We start from the raw sequence: 17529 nt of genomic DNA, 5'->3' as shown, positions 1-17529 counted from the left end.
TTGAGATGAAATTAAAGATACCACAGAGTCTGACACATTTGTTTCATATATGGATATTTTACTTGAAAAAAAAACGTTAATGGTAATCTAACAACCATGCTCTGTGATAAACGTGATGACTTTAACTTTTCTATCGTCAACTTCCCTTACCTATGCAGCAATATACCTTCATCTGCATACGGAGTTTATATATCTCAGTTGATTCGATACGGAAGAGCATGCCCTACTTATGAACAATTTTTAAAACGAGGTAATTTATTGACAAACAAGTTGATGAAACAAGAATTTCAGCTGTCTCGTTTAAAGTCATCATTTCGTAATTTCTATGGTCGATACAATGACCTTGTCAGCAAATACAATTTATCATTGAGTTAAATGCTGACTGACGTTTTTCATACTTATTGTTAGTCCATTATTTATACACTAAATTGACTACGGGTTTTTTCCGTTATTTCCCGAACATGACAAGGAACACACGGCGGGTGTGACCGGTCGGCAGGGGATGCTCACTCCTCCATAGCACCTGATCCCACCTCTGATGTTTCGGAGGTCCATGATTGCTCTGCTCCTACTTTGTATTGTTTTATGGACCTTTGATCTTGAATACTGTTCGTTATCTCCATATGTTTCATGAAAATGAAAGGCATGATCTATCTTCCTCAACACATATTTTGTTCAAAATGTAAATATATTTTTTTGTCTGCTTTCCAAAAACACATGCTTTATTGGTCTGTTCACGGATTTGAATTACTTGTAGATTTTTAAGAGACGAATAACTGTTCGTTATCTCCATCTTTTCACGCTTGTTTCATCAACTCATTTGTCAACACTTGTCCAGTTCCAAATACTAGATGCAAAAGCCCAAATTGAAATACATACCTTCTTTGCAAAATCAACATTGTAATTTATACTTTCTTTGCAAAATCACAAATTTTATTCTATACTTTCTTAGCAAGAGCACAAATTTAAATATACACTTTCTTGGCAAAAGTCCAAACTGTTATTTGAAAGACTTTCTTTGGAAAAGCCCAAATTGTAATACATGTATACAGTCACTTTCTTTGCAAGAGCACAAATTGTAATGCATACTCTCTTGTCAAAAGCCCAAATTGTAAAATATACTTTCTTTGCAAAAATACATATTGTAATTTAGACTTTCTTTGCAAAAGCCCAAATTGTAATATATACTGTCTTTGCAAAGGCCCATATTGAGATACATACCTTCTTAGCACGAGTCCATTGTAAAACATACTAGTACTTTCTTTGCAAAAGTCCAAACTGTAATACATACTTCTTTTGCAAAAAGCACAACTTTTACAAACTGGAATCACAGAAAGTATGAATTTCTGACCTTCACATTTTATTTTGTGAAAGAGTGCATTTTTATTCTTTTCCAAGACCTGCGTATCTAATATCTACAGCAGAAACAACAGAACTACACTCTATATCCCAATATATTTTCTAAGACAGTCTCTATCATCACAGCAGTAGATTTCTGAGTTGTGTAAAAATGTGGTCATGAAGTGACAGTCTTGACTCTGTAATGAAATTACAAGTTTATTCATCTCAAAAATTGCAAATTATTTACTACAGAACAGACTTTATTCATAAATAATATAATTTGACCATGACCGTTAAGTAAAGAGTTACTTACTAGGATACAATGTACAGTGAATTGAAATCCGTGACCTGTTACAGCCCTCACCATGCATGATTCTGATGCTGAACAGGTCTGATTCCAAACACAGTTCAGGTTTTCATCGCATGAGGGACAAGGTTTACCTAATCAAAATTAGGGGCACAGGGTATTTTGTTACAATGTATATAAATGTATGTAATTCCGCTGACTTAACATTAATTTACTGTATAAAGAAGCATATTTTCAGGAAATAGATCAGTACCTGGTACATTAGTGGTAGCTGAAGTGGTTGTTGTTGATGTTGTGGAAGTGGCTAAAACCAAAAAGGGAAATAATACTCAGTACTCAGTTTCTTAATAACCTAAGCGGAATTAACATGTTTCTCTACATAAAATAAACTATCACCAGATTTGATTAGCTTTTGGCCAAAAAAACCCGCATGTTTAGGACAACGTTACCATGTCGTATTTTGCTATGGTCTTACTTGTACAAGAATGGGAGCAAGCCTGGTTATCTCTGACATAACCCGAGCAGTAGGATCCTCCATAGGCTGGGGGAGGGTTGTTACACTGCCGGAGTCTCTGTCTCGTTCCTTTACCACACGATACACTGCATGGAGACCAGGCAAGCCAATGTCCCCAGTGACCGTCCCCTTTAAATATACACTCATTTAGATTAATAAAAATAACGGTAAATATATCAAGGGATATTCACTCCTCCATTGCAACTGATCCCAATTCAGATGTTTTAGAGGTCCGTGTTTGCTCTGCTTCTAATTTGTACTGTTTGAATAGACTTCTGAAATTGAATACTGTTCGTTGTCTTAATATATTTTACGTACTGTTTTTAAATGAAAATTTCAGCGAGAAGAAAATTTAGCGATATGTCCTTAAAATCACAGCATAATTTAGCGAGAAGTAACATTAGCGATTTTTTGTGCAGAGAAAGATAACGGTAACCTATATTGCAGAATATATTGTTTCCAGTATTTTTTTTTAGGGATCTCAACATCCTTTCTGTTTAATATATACGGTATATGATTTAATTGATATGGAAAAATATATTAAAGTTTTGTAATTGCCATGCAGTGAGCAAGTTAACCGATTTGAGGTCAATACACACGTGGACAATGTGATGAATTTGCACGGCACACTTCTCCTTGGAGGTGGTTACCGACACAAAAATCGTTGGTGGTGCCGCTCTTTGCACAATTCCGCTGCCTTGTTCGCGAACCCGACGCAGCGCCACACGTTACGCTGCACTGACTCCATGCGGTCCACGTCGACCAAATTGCATCAGCTTTAAAAATAAAAAGATTTTAGCATTCAATGGTTTTTTTACTTAAACAGAAAAAAAATGCCTACAATACATGTCTTAATTAGGTAAAGTTGCATGTATACATGTAGTAGGGCGCAGAAACAGTTAAACTGAACATTTTTTAATACTCACATTGGCTGCATTTACATTGGCTGAATAAAATGGTAGCGCAGTATGGCGCGTATCCTGCAGGACACTGGATACCTCCGCAATCATCATGATTTGTACAGGGTATAGCGCCATAGCAATCTGCAAAAAATACTTAATCGTTGGCAAAGGAAGAAAAATCTAGATTATGGCACGCCAAATTCAAAAATATGAGATAAACATAATTTCACAGTCGAAAAACTAGGTTTATCGGTTGCAAACTATAGTGTACGGACTGTAAACTATAGTTTACAACGTTAATCTACATTTTACATATGTAAACAATGAGTTAACGCCATAACCTATGTTTCAGAACCGTAAACTATACTTAACACTGAAAACATTCATTTGCGATTTCAAAACAAAGATTAGCTGATAAATACAGTTTCACGATTTGTAAACTATGGTTAACAATCTGATAAATATAGTTTTAAGATTTGTGAAACTATGATTAACAACTCTTAACTATAGTTCACGATTGTAAATCATAGTTTACAGACGTGAATCTATGTTTATCAACAAAATCTATTGTTAGCGTTTTATTACAGACAGATAAACTTAGATTAGCATTCGTAAACTATAGTTAACGACCGTTAAATATAGTTTAACAGATGAAAACTATAGTTAATGAATTTTTTCTTGATAGCTCACGGTTTGTAAATTATAGTTTACAGTCGATAAACCTAGTTTATCAACTGTGAAACTATGTTTAGCTCATTTTTGTGCAAAAAAAGACGGCATCCTAACATCCAGACATGTCTTAAACTTATTAGAATCCGACACTCTTAATAAAGCATTTGGTCAGTTGCTCATTTGTAAAAATTAATTAAGAGTGTTTCGGTAGTATTAATAGCACATGTCATTTCATAATTGTGATAAGGCCTGCCATCATCAGGGGTTCACCTTATGCATAAATCAATCAATTTCTTTGAAATTCATTTGATTTTAATTTGGATCTAATGATAAGATCGCCTATATTCTTGTGTTTGCTGTATGCCACCATAGGGGGTGTTGTGAATAATTCTTTGCATACATCGTCATCTAGTATATAATTCCCAATATTTCATAAGTCGTTTCCTTAACCCCTTTATACATGAGTTAAACTTGGTGACCAAAACGTTGGGTACAGCCTTTTTGTTGTTTTTCATCTTTGATTTTTTTAAATGTGATTTGATGAATTGCTACATTCTGTCGAGAAAGCATATTTAGCAGACAATTCTAATCTGGAACTACCTCGACCTATTAAATTAAATGAAAATCAAATGAAGTTCAAAGAAATTGATTGATTTATGCATAAGGTGGACCCCTGATGATGGCAGGCCTTATCACAATTATGAAATGACATGTGCTATTAATACTGCCGAAACACTCTTAATTAATAAAATATGATGATAGAATTTATATAAGTTTTAAAAATTTAAAATATATTTTAGGGCCAACATAAAATATTATCACTGCATAAAATAAATCTGTGTGCAGACTATATGTAAAAATAGGAGTATTTTAAAAATAAATGTCTTAGTATGTCATTTTCTTCTAAAATAACCTTCCTTCACAAAATATAGTACTTAGTACGCTGGGTTTTTTTTAAATTTTATTCTTATAATTTACTGAATTTAAGGTCCACTAGCAAAGACTGTTAAATTAACGAGCATTATTACTAAAGCATTGATTTGGTAACTTATTAAAATGAACATGAACTAGATTCAAGACAAGTAGTGACCGTACTGGTATACCGATGTTCCAATATGCAAATGATCAGTACCTCACTTTGTCTTATTTCTTACTTAAGATGGTTAGTGTGTCACGAAAAAGGTAAAATTTATACCGAGCACTTTCCATTTGTAGATTCTTGTCTATGTTACTTGATAACGATTTTACATATGATTTCAAGATCCTGTTCAGAAATTACAATGCATAGGGTTCAATGCAAAAACATAAACCAGTTGTTTGCTTATTGTGTAGATGTGTTTTGAAACATCTTTCATAATCATCTTACCTATTATGAATTCCAGAAACCAAAAAATGGCGAATATTGGTACAGAAAATTTCATCTTGGCTTATCTCTTTTCCGAGGACACATTCACTTACGACAATAGCATACACATTGATCATGTAGATAACATTTTAAACATGCGAATTCAGAGAATCTGTGTCTCCCGCTTAAATAAAGAAATAAAGAATAGAATGCGCTGGTCGGAAGGGGAGGGGGTGTCGAGGGAGCACATAAAGAAGGGCGGGGCGGGGGGGGGGGGGGGCGCGCGCAAAGAGAGTTATGATATTAAATATAATTGCAAAATCTCAAAAGCTTCTTGAGATATCGTCCGGAAATGAAAGTTTTACAAGTACACAGAATACATGAATTTACGACCTTTACCTTTTGACCTCAAAATAAATCGGTGTCTTCCTTAGGCCATTGGGATTTGTGGAATAAAAAGTTATTACAAAAGCTCAAAGGTTTCTGACATATCGCCCGAAACGAAAGTGTTAAAACAGAAATAATTACTGAATTTATGACCTTGACCTTTTAACCTCAAAACAATATTTCTTAGGCCATAGGAAGTTGTAAAATTTCATTGCAAAGACTCAAAGGCTTCTAGAGATATTGCGTGGAAACGAAAGTGTTACATACAGACGGACAGACCAAAATTAATATCCCCCACTTCAGCAGGGGACAATAACTCGGTAACACCATTTCGTTGCATCTACATACTGGGATCCCCCCCCCCGGTTTTTTTTTCAAGATGAATACTGTAGATCACTTAATTTTCGCGACAACTTATTTTCGCGAGATAGTTATTTAGTCTTTATTAGCGAGACAAAATTTTCACGAATTTTAAGGAATTCTATTTTATGCGAGAATGAAATTTTAGCGAGAATACCGTCTCGCGTAATTAAGCGAAAATGAAGTTCTGGCGAATAAAAAGTGATTTACAGTAGTTAGTTTGATTTGAAAATGTTCATAAAAAAGGACAGTTCCCCATCCTTAAATTCCTAATTACAATACTGAAAAATTATATTTATGCTATAAATATTTAAGGAATCACTGTTTAGTTAGTATAGTATGCCAGGGCATAAATGATAGTGGGAAACATGGAATAATTTGCATAACGCGCGAAGCCCGTTATGCATAAATTATCCCATGTTTCCCACTATCGTTGATGTCCCTGGCATACTATATTAACTAGACAGTGATTCCTTATATTTCAACTTCACTGTAAAATAAAATTATAGATTTAGATTTGCCAATTTCAATTGTCCTCGACCACCGACGTCAAACACAAAGGCAGCAGCACGAGAATTGCATGCATATTTGACCTCCTTAGCGTCAGACACAGAGACAGATGCGCATGAGATTTGCATGCATATTAGGCCTCCTTAGCTCATGGCCTACGTGTCTGCTTCAGACATCACATGACAGTGGTACAACCATATACATCAGCAAGAGACCCCCTTTTGCCACAAGGTTCACCTGAGTAACTGAACTCTCTTCATGATCTGATTTTTCCTCTCTCTCTCCATTCGCGTGATTTTTTTACCACATATTTTTGCAATTTTCTAGACACAGTGGGTCACGGCAAAGTCTTACTTGACGAAACACGCCATCGCACTAATACACAACACTTTGACAAGCTATAACGCAACTTCACATAATACGCCGTCAATCTAAACACACAATACGTTGTGTATAGCGTGATTGCTTGCTGTGTGTTAGCGTGACGGCATGTTGTGTAATGTTGCGTTTGTGTGTTGTCACTTGCAAAAATGCAACAATGCGTTAGGAATAACGCGTTAGTGCGATGTGAATAAGTACTAGCGTGTTGCCAATTGCAAAAGTGGAACATTATGCTTTGGTAATAACGCGCTATAACACTTTTGAAAATGGTCCTACCGAGGCACCTAAATGAACCAATTTCAACCAACCTTGGCATATAGCAACTATGTATTAGGTTACTATAAGGGAAACAAATATAAATTTTCATTGCCCCTGTCCCTGAGACTTTTGGACATTAATCACTTAAACTATCGGCATCAATGAACCCTCTACCAGAATTATAAATTCATGGTCTCAGGGAGAGGGGTTCTGATCACAAGCACTTGTCTCTGTAATATTTTCTAACTTTAGTATTTTATACAACGGATTCAAAATATTATTACAGAAACAAGTACCTGTGTTTATTGCGTAAAAAATGGACTCTTTAGATCATAAACTAGTTAGAATACAATAATTCTTCTGTGTTTCTGGAGAGGATAAAAATGTGGAAAGTCTACCATAAAAACATCTATGACAATTTATTGGAATTCTTAATCTTTCTACATGTCTTCCGGTATTTAGTCTTGGAAAAAACTTCACATTTCAAAGACAAATGTAGAAATGCCTTCCCATAATTTTATTATAAATATCACATGTTACAGAAAAAGTTAACAATATACTCCATCTCAGCTTTAAATTGTCACTCTAGACAATTTTTTCAATCTAGTATGGAAAACAAGATCTTTATTTAATAAACCTGCTCTTCCCTCTTTCTATGAGTGCCTGTTACACTTTGTATACACATTTATGATATTATGTGATACTTTTTATTGACTTGGTCCATGGACATCTTCAATCACATCTGATTTAGTTATCACAATTGTGTGTGGTCTATAACTAGGACTATCATCACATTGTGTTTATTTCTCCCATTATATTCACCACTCGGTCCTTGTATCGCTTCGATATTTCAGCTTCCATCTGAAGTGAACAAAAACGGTTTTAATTAATAATCAACATCAATACTACAATAGTTGGAACTTTTGCTAAAGAGTATAGAAACAACAATCCCCAAAATCACATCTATTGGTCATGTGATAAGTCTATGTTTCGAAAAAGGTTGAATACTTGAAATTTAACACCAAAAACAGAATGTTCCTGTTCAAATGTTCTTAATGTAATTTTCAAAAAAGAACCCAGAACTTTCAAGTCTTGGAATAAATCCCATTGAATGCAATTTGAAAACTGATTAAAGATCTTAAAATGTGCTTCATTCTAACAGTTACTTTATTTCTTAAAATTTCACTGAGTACCATATAGAATCGTGTTTGGGGTAAGCTTCTTCTGTGATAACAGGGGTGTGTTCAACAGCATTAATTGCTATGCTATACATAAAGCTTTGCTTTTGAACCGAAAGCTAAGTTAGCCGCTATGTAGGGAGAGCCAGCATAAGTATTTGATGCTACATTTTTTTGTAAGTACCAAATCTAAGATGGCCTTCTTAGTTACAACTCAGAACACATGATGTTAACAAAATAGTGTATTATTTTCTATTCATCTGAGGGAATTAAATGTTTTGCATATATTTTTTTGCTTGAAATAAACTCCTTTTGTTCCAAAAATAAGGTTTTTCATATATGCAGTAGTTTTATCCAAAATCTGACACTTAGCGGCTAAACTAGCTGTCCATTCAATAGAAATAGATATTTATAGATAGATATCTAACACTTACGTGTAGCTGCTATGTTAGCCACTATGATCGAGAACACAGCCCAGGACAATCCTAACTAAACTTTTATCTACTGGTCCAACTGGTTATGCAGATCTTTGGTGCGTTTGACGACTAATGTTACACATGTATCTTTAATACAGTTCCGAGTGTTGAATGACTAGTGTTGCCTGTTTTATATGTAGGTCTTTGGTCTTTTACTGCATCTGATGACTAGGGGTGGGACGATACACAGATCTTGCGATACGATACGTATCTCGATATACTGGCACCTTACTATACGTATCTCGATATTTTTATAAATTATAAAACTATTTTAAAAAATTAGTATTTTATTTCATTTCTTGTCTTGTCATTAAATCAACATGATAAATTGCAAAACTATTCAAAAGAATTAGTATTTTATTTCATTTTTTGCCTTGACAATTATTCTACATCAAATCTTGTGTGCTTTGAAATTAATACGTGAAGTTCATCAATATCATTCACTAAAACTTTACAAAAACAATAATACATGTACATACCAAACTACATGTACTTTAATTTAAGAAGTTGTTTACAAATTAATACTTGTGTAGTTCATCAGAGAACACAGACTAAAATTCGTTTAAAAACATCACATTTACATTTTTATTAATTGCTGAAAGTCTGTAGCAAAGCTGAGATTACAAAAAAATACGAGATGGACTAACATTTAATAATATCAAATGCTCTGGAAACGATGCTTTCTGTGTATAGCACGCATTACATACTGAACTTTTCTTGCCCATCTTACGAGGCTGCTTAAAAGTGAAAACATTTTACCCCTATTAAACAACGACTTATTAGTTCTAAAGTGTGTTTTCAATAATCAGCATCATCTTTTCGCTTCGTACAAGCCGCCATTTTCCAAGAAATGTACTTTCATTTTCAATTTTGGATAGGTCGTTCGTGTATCGTTTCGTACCGATATTTGAATGCTTGTATCGTAAACCGTATCTTAGAGGAAAATATCGATATGTATCGGTGTATCGGTATATCGTCCCACCCCTACTGATGACTAGATTTACTATTTTGCAGTTCTTTGGAGCATTTGATGACAAGTTTTACTTGATTCTGCAGTTCTTATCTAATGTATACCCATTATAGTAGTTCTTTGCTGCATTTGATGTCAAGTGTATAACCTGTTTTTACAAATCTAATGACATAATGATGACTTGTCTTACTTCTTTGGTGTGTTTAATGTCTACTGTATTGTATACCTGTTTTGCAGTTCTTTGGTACATTTGATGTATGGTGTACCTGTTTTTGCTGTTCTTTGGCAAGATTGATGACTAATGCATACATACCTGTTTTTGCAGTTCTTTGGTGCGTTTGATGACTAGTTCTAGTTTAGGCTGTGTTTCTGACTGCTCAGTCTCAGCATCCTTATGTTTGACGACCATCTCTTTCTCCAGGAACACCATCTTGTCAGCCAAGTTTAACATCTGTTTTAATGTGTCCTTTAAACGTTCCACATACCTAAAATTTTTCAATTCTTTATTAATTTTTGCTTTAAAATTAAACTGATGTACTTCTAAAAACTTTTAAGTAAATTTTATAAATTCTACCTTAATATAATTATAAAGTTGAACAGTTGAACCTTGATATCTCCAACAATGATATCTCAAATACCATGGATATGTCAGAGTGAATTGGAACTCCTTATCAATTATTTACACTCCATATTTCAAATCCTTAAACATCTTGAATTTTTTTCTAGGTTGCATTGAGTTTGAGATAAGGAGGTATGACACTACACTTATCTATACATCGAAAAATAGTAAACAAATGTCTAACTTTTCTTGCAAAAGGGCTGAAAATTTATATAAACCAGAAGTCTCTGTCGAGACTGTAGCTCTACTGGTATGTACTTATCAAAAACCATTGCACTATTTTATGTATCTTTGTGTAGTCTACTTGTGTGCCAACTTATTTTGAAATCAAACTAGAACTGTAGAAGGAGTACCGTTTTTAAGGAATTTCACAGAAAATTCTATTTTTAGTAACCATGGTAAAACCGTTCATCGAAATCAGAAACCGATGCACTATTCTATGTATCTTAGGGTAGTCTACTTGTGTGCCAAGTTATACTGAAATCAGACCAAAACTGTAGAAGGAGTAGCGTTTTTAAAGAATTTCACAGAAAATTCTATTTTTAGTAACCATGGCAACACCGTTCATTGAAATCAAAAACCGATGCACTATTCTATGTATCTTAGTGTAGTCTACTTGTGTGCCAAGTTATATTGAAATCAGACCAAAACTGTAGAAGAAGTAGCGTTTTTAAGGAATTTCACAGAAAATTCTATTTTTAGTAACCATGGCAACATCGTTCATCGAAATTAAAAACCGATGCACTATTCTATGTATCTTAGTGTAGTCTACTTGTGTGCCAAGTTATATTGAAATCAGACCAAAACTGTGGAAGGAGTAGCGTTTTAAAGGAATTTCACAGAAAATTCTATTTTTAGTAACCATGGCAACACCGTTCATCGAAATTAAAAACCGATGCACTATTCTATGTATCTTAGTGTAGTCTACTTGTGTGCCAAGTTATATTGAAATCAGACCAAAACTGTGGAAGGAGTAGCGTTTTAAAGGAATTTCACAGAAAATTCTATTTTTAGTAACCATGGCAACACCGTTCATCGAAATCAAAAACCGATGCACTATTCTATGTATCTTAGTGTAGTCTACTTGTGTGCCAAGTTATATTGAAATCAGACCAAAACTGTGGAAGGAGTAGCGTTTTAAAGGAATTTCACAGAAAATTCTATTTTTAGTAACCATGGCAACACCGTTCATCGAAATTAAAAACCCATGCACTATTCTATGTATCTTAGTGTAGTCTACTTGTGTGCCAAGTTATATTGAAATCAGACTAAAATTGTAGGAGGAGTAGCGTTTTGAAAAATTGTTTACAGACAGACGGACAGACAGACGGACAGACAGACAGACAGACAGACAGACGGACGGACGCCGGACGCATTACTATCGCATAAGCTCTTCTGGTCTCTGACCAGTAGAGCTAAAAACATTTGAATTTGAACATGTGATATTAGATTCACATGTACAGTGGACCTTCAGATATCCGGATACCAGATACCTGGATGCTTCAGTATCCGGGCAATTTTTCACTGGAACAGAATTTTCTAACGTTGTTATGTCTTATTTAACTGGTGATTCAGGTATCCGGATGCTTCACATATCCGGACAAATTAACTGGGACCAAAGCGTCCATATAAATGAGGATCCACTATATAAAGAAGTCTTTGTTAAGACCATCACTACACACACCTGGGAGAGTTCCTGATGGACAGAAGGTGATGCATCTTGACCGTGCTGAATGCCGCTATAACATCCCTGACCTGACCGATCATACTGGTCACTGTGTCCTGGTGGAGCTGTATGGAGGGAGGGGCGTCCTGCATCTGACCGCTGACCAGGACATCTCCACCCACAGAGTCCGACTCCAGCTCAAACAACCGCTGGGACAAGAACGCCTCCAACTACAAAAGATTCCAAAGTAATTAGTGCAGTCTTACCATTGTTATATTGTAGTTAAACATTCCTACTGTTACAAGATGATGAATCATTATGTACATGTAGGTTTATAATCATGCCATCATTAATTCACCAATAACACTGTTTAAAGCAATAAATTGAGATTTATTATATTTTTTTCAATGAATTTAGTCTTACAAATAATTGTTGAAAAACTGAAAAGCATTTTCTAATCCACTTAATTTTATTATAATATTATACCGTATATACTCGCCTATCAGTCGGATTTTTGGGACTTAATCTCTGGTCCAAAACTCTATGTCCGACTTTTAGGCGAGCTATTAAATGAATGGTATTATATGAGGCCAGTCCCTCTGATATATAAGCTTATTAAATACAACCGACTTATAGACGGACCGACTTATAGGCGAGTATATACGGTACATGTATTTAAAAATTATTCATCAATCATTATCATCAATCATTATCCTTTTTACATGTAGATGTACATCTAAAAACATTTTTTTTTATCTGGATATGATATATTAATCAACAATAACAGAGTTCTTGAAATCTTTCGGTCTTGTCGGCAAGACCGATAAAAACAACCAAGGACTGATAACTTTACGTTCTGTGTCAGTCCAAATGACCAGTAGATGTTGAGAGCGCAACTTACGAAAATCCGACTAAATTTCGTACGAATTCCCTATAACCGACCAATTGTAATCTGTTAAACGTTTTTCAGTATCTCGTAATGGCTTCTTCGATGAACGCAAGTACCAAACTATGATTGATTAATTGTTTTAACAAGTTTTTGACGCCGATAAGGCATTAGCCAGGTGAGAAAATTAAGGGGGCCGACTATAGTTTTATTGTGTGAAAACTACAATAGCGAAACTCTTCATTTTTATACCATATATAACTTATATTAACTTGAGTGTACATGCAAAGTTTAGGGGAAATCTACCGTCTAGGTATTTCTTAAGGACCGTCTCAAAATACAGGTACATTTTCCATAGGGTTATATAGGAAAATGCCAATTTTTAGCATTTGAAAGCAAATTATACAAATACTACAATAGACATTTTGTTCAAACTATAATATTTGATGAGTAATACTATATTATACAATTTATGTAAGAGACACAAAATTCTACCGTCTTGTTACCAGAGGGGGCATCTCAAAATGCAAAAAATTAGTAAATTTTACTATTTTTATAGAGTATTACAAAATATGACGTACACAATGTATTCACATGAAAACATAATAGAAATATTGGAGATATTCTCAAATCTCTATGTTTTAAATTTCAAGAGCGTATGTTTATTACTTTTTCTTAAATGATACTTTTATTACCCCTCTCTTTAAGAGCTACAGATTATCATAACATCAAAAACACACTGCGACAACGTCAACCTACCTATCATTTGCAAAATCGGTTAAAAAATCAGTTATATCAAAATGCAATTACATTTTTATACCTATAAAATCTTAATTTTGTTTAATTTTGATAATTAAGCGAAAAAAGTTACATTAAAACAGTAAATACGCTTCATTTTACTATGATGCGCGAAATATTGCGCAATGGAAACTATAGTCGGCCCCCTTAAAAACCTATTAAGAAAATCGACCTCCCACGGGAATTCAACGAAATTTGTTATACGATGATCAAATTCGCATGAAGTATGCAGTGTGTATTGACGGAGGGTGCCAAATGTATTGATAATAAAATTCAAATTCAGTTTTAATCTTTTTAAAATTATGTTTTATTATTTTAATGGACTGATAGAAATCTGTCTGGACCGACAAACTTGCTGTGGCAGTCAGTCCAAATGACTGACAGTGGAAAAAAGATTTCAAGAACTCTGCAATAATGGACTGGTTTTTGATCACTGAAAGTAAAAAGCTTACCTCCATAAGATCATCAATAAACAATGTCCTTGTACGTGGATTGTCCAATAATGACATGGCATCTTCTCCTTTGGCAACACCTTCTAAAAAGATAAATAATCATTAATAATACCAAACTATTCAAATCTCCTCACCATAATTGAATAACAATAATATTTTTAATATACATGTAGTTCACCAGTTTTAACAATTTTACTGAGATTTTGTACCTGCAGAATCGGGTTTGTCCACTATTACGACCTCATTCCAGTCAATGCCATTACTGTCACTCTCATGTCCAGCAGTGGGAGCAGGGTTCTAAAACAATGGTACAGGTATATGTTTCATTTTTACATAGCAAAAATGTTTTCTTTTTTAAGAAAGAGAAAGGAAAGTCAACACTGAAAAGTGTTTGGCTGCAGATGTGCTGTAAAGAACAAAATTCACTTCTTATTATATTTGGCCATGAGAATTTTCAAAAATTTAAGTTTCATATGAATCAAAACTTTATAGTGGAAATAAATGTTGGATATATGCTTGCTTAAAATATAAACCAAAATTTTTAGAATGTGTCCCCATTTAACAATTTAATGGCGGTCAAAACATGCATGGAATACGTATTTCCGGAAAAATCGTTAAAAATCAACTACTTAAAAGCATTTTTCAATAGGTCCGCATCATAACACCACTTTGAAATTTTCTCAGATGAAATATTGATTTAAAAGCATTCTTTATACAAAAAATTACGATGGTGTTATTTTGCGGACTATGTTTATTTTTTAAAAATGTGTAAATTTTTAAACCACCAACACACATGAATAAGACGGAATGGTGCTATAAGACGAAATATTACTCGCCAGTTATCGCTGAAAAATCGTAATTTTATAGGATGAATTCTTCACATCAATATTATGAATATCAAGTCAATGTTATTTTATACATTTAGTTGCAATGTCTTTGTCTATAAAGCCTTATCGATAAAATATTTTAGAAATGCAAGTACGTCATTTTTAAAAATAATGACGTCACAATGGGGGTGTAACATTTTTTTTTATATTAAAATAGATCTATAGGCCTTTGAAGCGTAAGCAATATATACTTACATTTTATCGTAATAACAAAAGGGCAGAGGATAGAAAATGTAAAGATACATTTTTATTGTCAAGAATCACAAAGTATGCATGTGGTCCAAGCATAGACCTATAGCGCCTTATGTCTATGCTATGCTATCCTTATGTCTATCCAAAGAGATGAAAGATATTGTATTAATAATAATTGTCAAAATGTCGTTGAAGATGAACATAATTCTTTATTTGTATGTCCTCTCTATAAACAACTAAGAAGTGAATTTTGTATACTTTTTGATAATACATCATAGGCATAGTCAGTAGTCACAGGGGGGGGGGGGGGAGCGGGGGCATTAGCCCCCCACTTTCAGATCGGGGGGGGGGGGGGGGGCAAGAGTATGTCTGTGCCCCCCCCACTTTTTAATGAAGAACAAAATCACAGCTACTTTGAAATAATATTAAGCCTCATTTTATGGCATTTTTTAAAAGTTCAACAACTGAGTAAGCATTTCTCTTGAAGTAATAGTTGTATAATATAGTAATGTAATATAGTAATTAAATCGTCAAGACCTCCCCCCCCCCACTTTTTTCCCCAACATAACCTTTATTATAGGAGATGTTCATTAAAGGGATAGTTGCCCCCCCCCCCCCCATTTTTAGACCATAGTATAGTGATATCGAAGAATTGTTGGAAAATTGGAATTGAAAGTAACTTGCCTTTGAAAAAAGTTGGCCACTGACCCCCCCCTCCCACCTACGAAATAGGATTTTCGAGTTGGAAAACTTTCAATTTTGTTTTGTTTTGTTTTTTTGTTTTTTTTTTGCTTGTCAAAGAATTTCTGAAGTTGAGCCCCCCCCCAACTTTTAAGTTTGTGACTACGCCTCTGTACATGTAAATCAAATCTTAATATGAAATTCTTAATCCAGCAGATGTTACACCTACAAGAAATATTTGTAATTTCATACGTGATGCTTGTAATATAAGAACATCTATGTGAATATATATTTTATATTTGTTTACTGTATGTATGACTTGCGCCACATGTGGATTTTGTCAAATTGAATAAATAAATAAAAATTCTCCAAGAAAGCATCTGCAAAACTTAAATCCTTATTAAGACACGCATTTTATATATTTTCTAAGAAATTGACACTTAGCAGCGTATTGCAGTGGTTAGACAGAGCATTATGCTCTATAGAGTCGCGTAGTAAGGAATTGATCTTTGCGTCGCGGATTCGAATCCCACTGTGGGACGTGGAGACAGGTTCTTCAGATGAGACCTTATAAACCGAGTTCCCGCGTCGTAGTAGACACGAAAAAAAAATTACCTCATTGCTCAATGACCCTGGATAAGTGCCGAGCATAGGGCAAAATTTCCAGCTCTCCATCGGCAAGTAGTGGCGTCTCCATATGAGTGAAATATTCTCCAGAGGCCTCTGAACATTAAACTACAAGTTAACAATCAATCGATCGATCGTCTCTATATGTACTTGTAATAAGATATCTGTGTTAAGGTGAAAAGTTTCGAAAAGAGCTCATATATGTTCTTAACTTGTATTATATTCTCAGTTTAAGTTTATATATTTTCATGTCGAAAAAATCTTAATTAATTCATCCTACCCTCTATCTAATAAATGAATGGTTAAGTTTTACTCGATAATCCATTTTAACCATAAACATAATTATACTCTTCCAACCTTAAGGTTTCGTCAAAGGTCAACATGTCTAAAAAATCATTTTTACAATAGCTCCAAAACTATGTGTGGTATAAAGTTAAAACCTTTACAGTTTTTAAATATATCATTGATTAATAGATAGAAAGTATCACTTGATGACAAATATTTTTAAAAAGATATTTTTTGAGAAAAATTGTATCAGGAAATGTGCATATTTTAAGAAAAATGCACCTGCTTTATTCTGTCTTTTTTGTGAAAACCATCATTGAAAAAATAATATGTGTTTATCATTGAAGGGCAAGTTGGACTTGAATGGTCTCTGAAAGGCTGTTATTGAAAGCATGACAAGTATAAAGACAAGACCCCTATAAAATCTGCCATTTGCATTGTACTTTCACTTTCAAGTCTTAACATTTGGACAAAATAAACAGGGAAAACAACTTTCCAGAGGCTATCCAAGTCCAACTTGCCCTTCATTGATAAACATATTTTGTTTCTGCAATAATGCTTTTCACTAAGATCTATGAATTAATTAGGTTATTTTTTTGAAAATATATGCATTTTAAGAAGAATTTTTCTTAATTAATATTTTTTCCAAGTATTTTTTTTATCAAGTGATACTTTGTATCTGTTAATCAATGAAAAATTTATAAACTGTAAAAGTTTTAACTTTATACCTCACATAGTTTTGGGGCTATTGTAAAAATAAATTTTTGGACATGTTGGCCTTTGACAAAACCTTAACTTTTTACTTCTCTCTCTCAACTTTATTATGTAAACAAAA

The 17529-nt window shown here is 33.8% G+C and overlaps 2 protein-coding genes across 2 annotated transcripts; both read right to left on the bottom strand.

Annotated features, from left to right (window-relative positions):
• Nucleotides 1-1377: 1377 nt before the first annotated feature.
• On the bottom strand, nt 1378-5193 carry LOC134257772 (thrombospondin-1-like). The gene is made up of 6 exons (XM_062740367.1): nt 5103-5193; nt 3089-3205; nt 2762-2938; nt 2124-2291; nt 1655-1782; nt 1378-1538 (listed from the first exon to the last, which is right to left on the bottom strand). Exons 1-6 carry the CDS (start codon nt 5155-5157, stop codon nt 1443-1445), a joined length of 741 nt encoding a protein of 246 aa, XP_062596351.1. The 5' UTR covers nt 5158-5193; the 3' UTR covers nt 1378-1442.
• A 2293-nt stretch (nt 5194-7486) lies between these two features.
• Nucleotides 7487-14319, bottom strand: LOC134257767 (CDK5 regulatory subunit-associated protein 3-like; the record flags this gene model as incomplete). The annotated part of the gene is made up of 5 exons (XM_062740361.1): nt 7487-7838; nt 9915-10086; nt 11905-12116; nt 14023-14105; nt 14232-14319. Coding segments are annotated over 5 exons (627 nt in total), but the record flags the coding sequence as incomplete, so codon positions are not given.
• Between the last annotated feature and the right edge of the window lie 3210 nt (nt 14320-17529).

Source organism: Saccostrea cucullata, unplaced genomic scaffold (genome assembly GCF_032062105.1).
Source record: "Saccostrea cucullata isolate Sc308-1 unplaced genomic scaffold, CSIRO_AGI_Scuc_v1 ctg1797, whole genome shotgun sequence".
NCBI lineage: Eukaryota > Metazoa > Mollusca > Bivalvia > Ostreida > Ostreidae > Saccostrea > Saccostrea cuccullata.
Note: the sequence above shows the minus strand (reverse complement) of the source record. Positions and strands in the feature narration are given on the sequence as shown.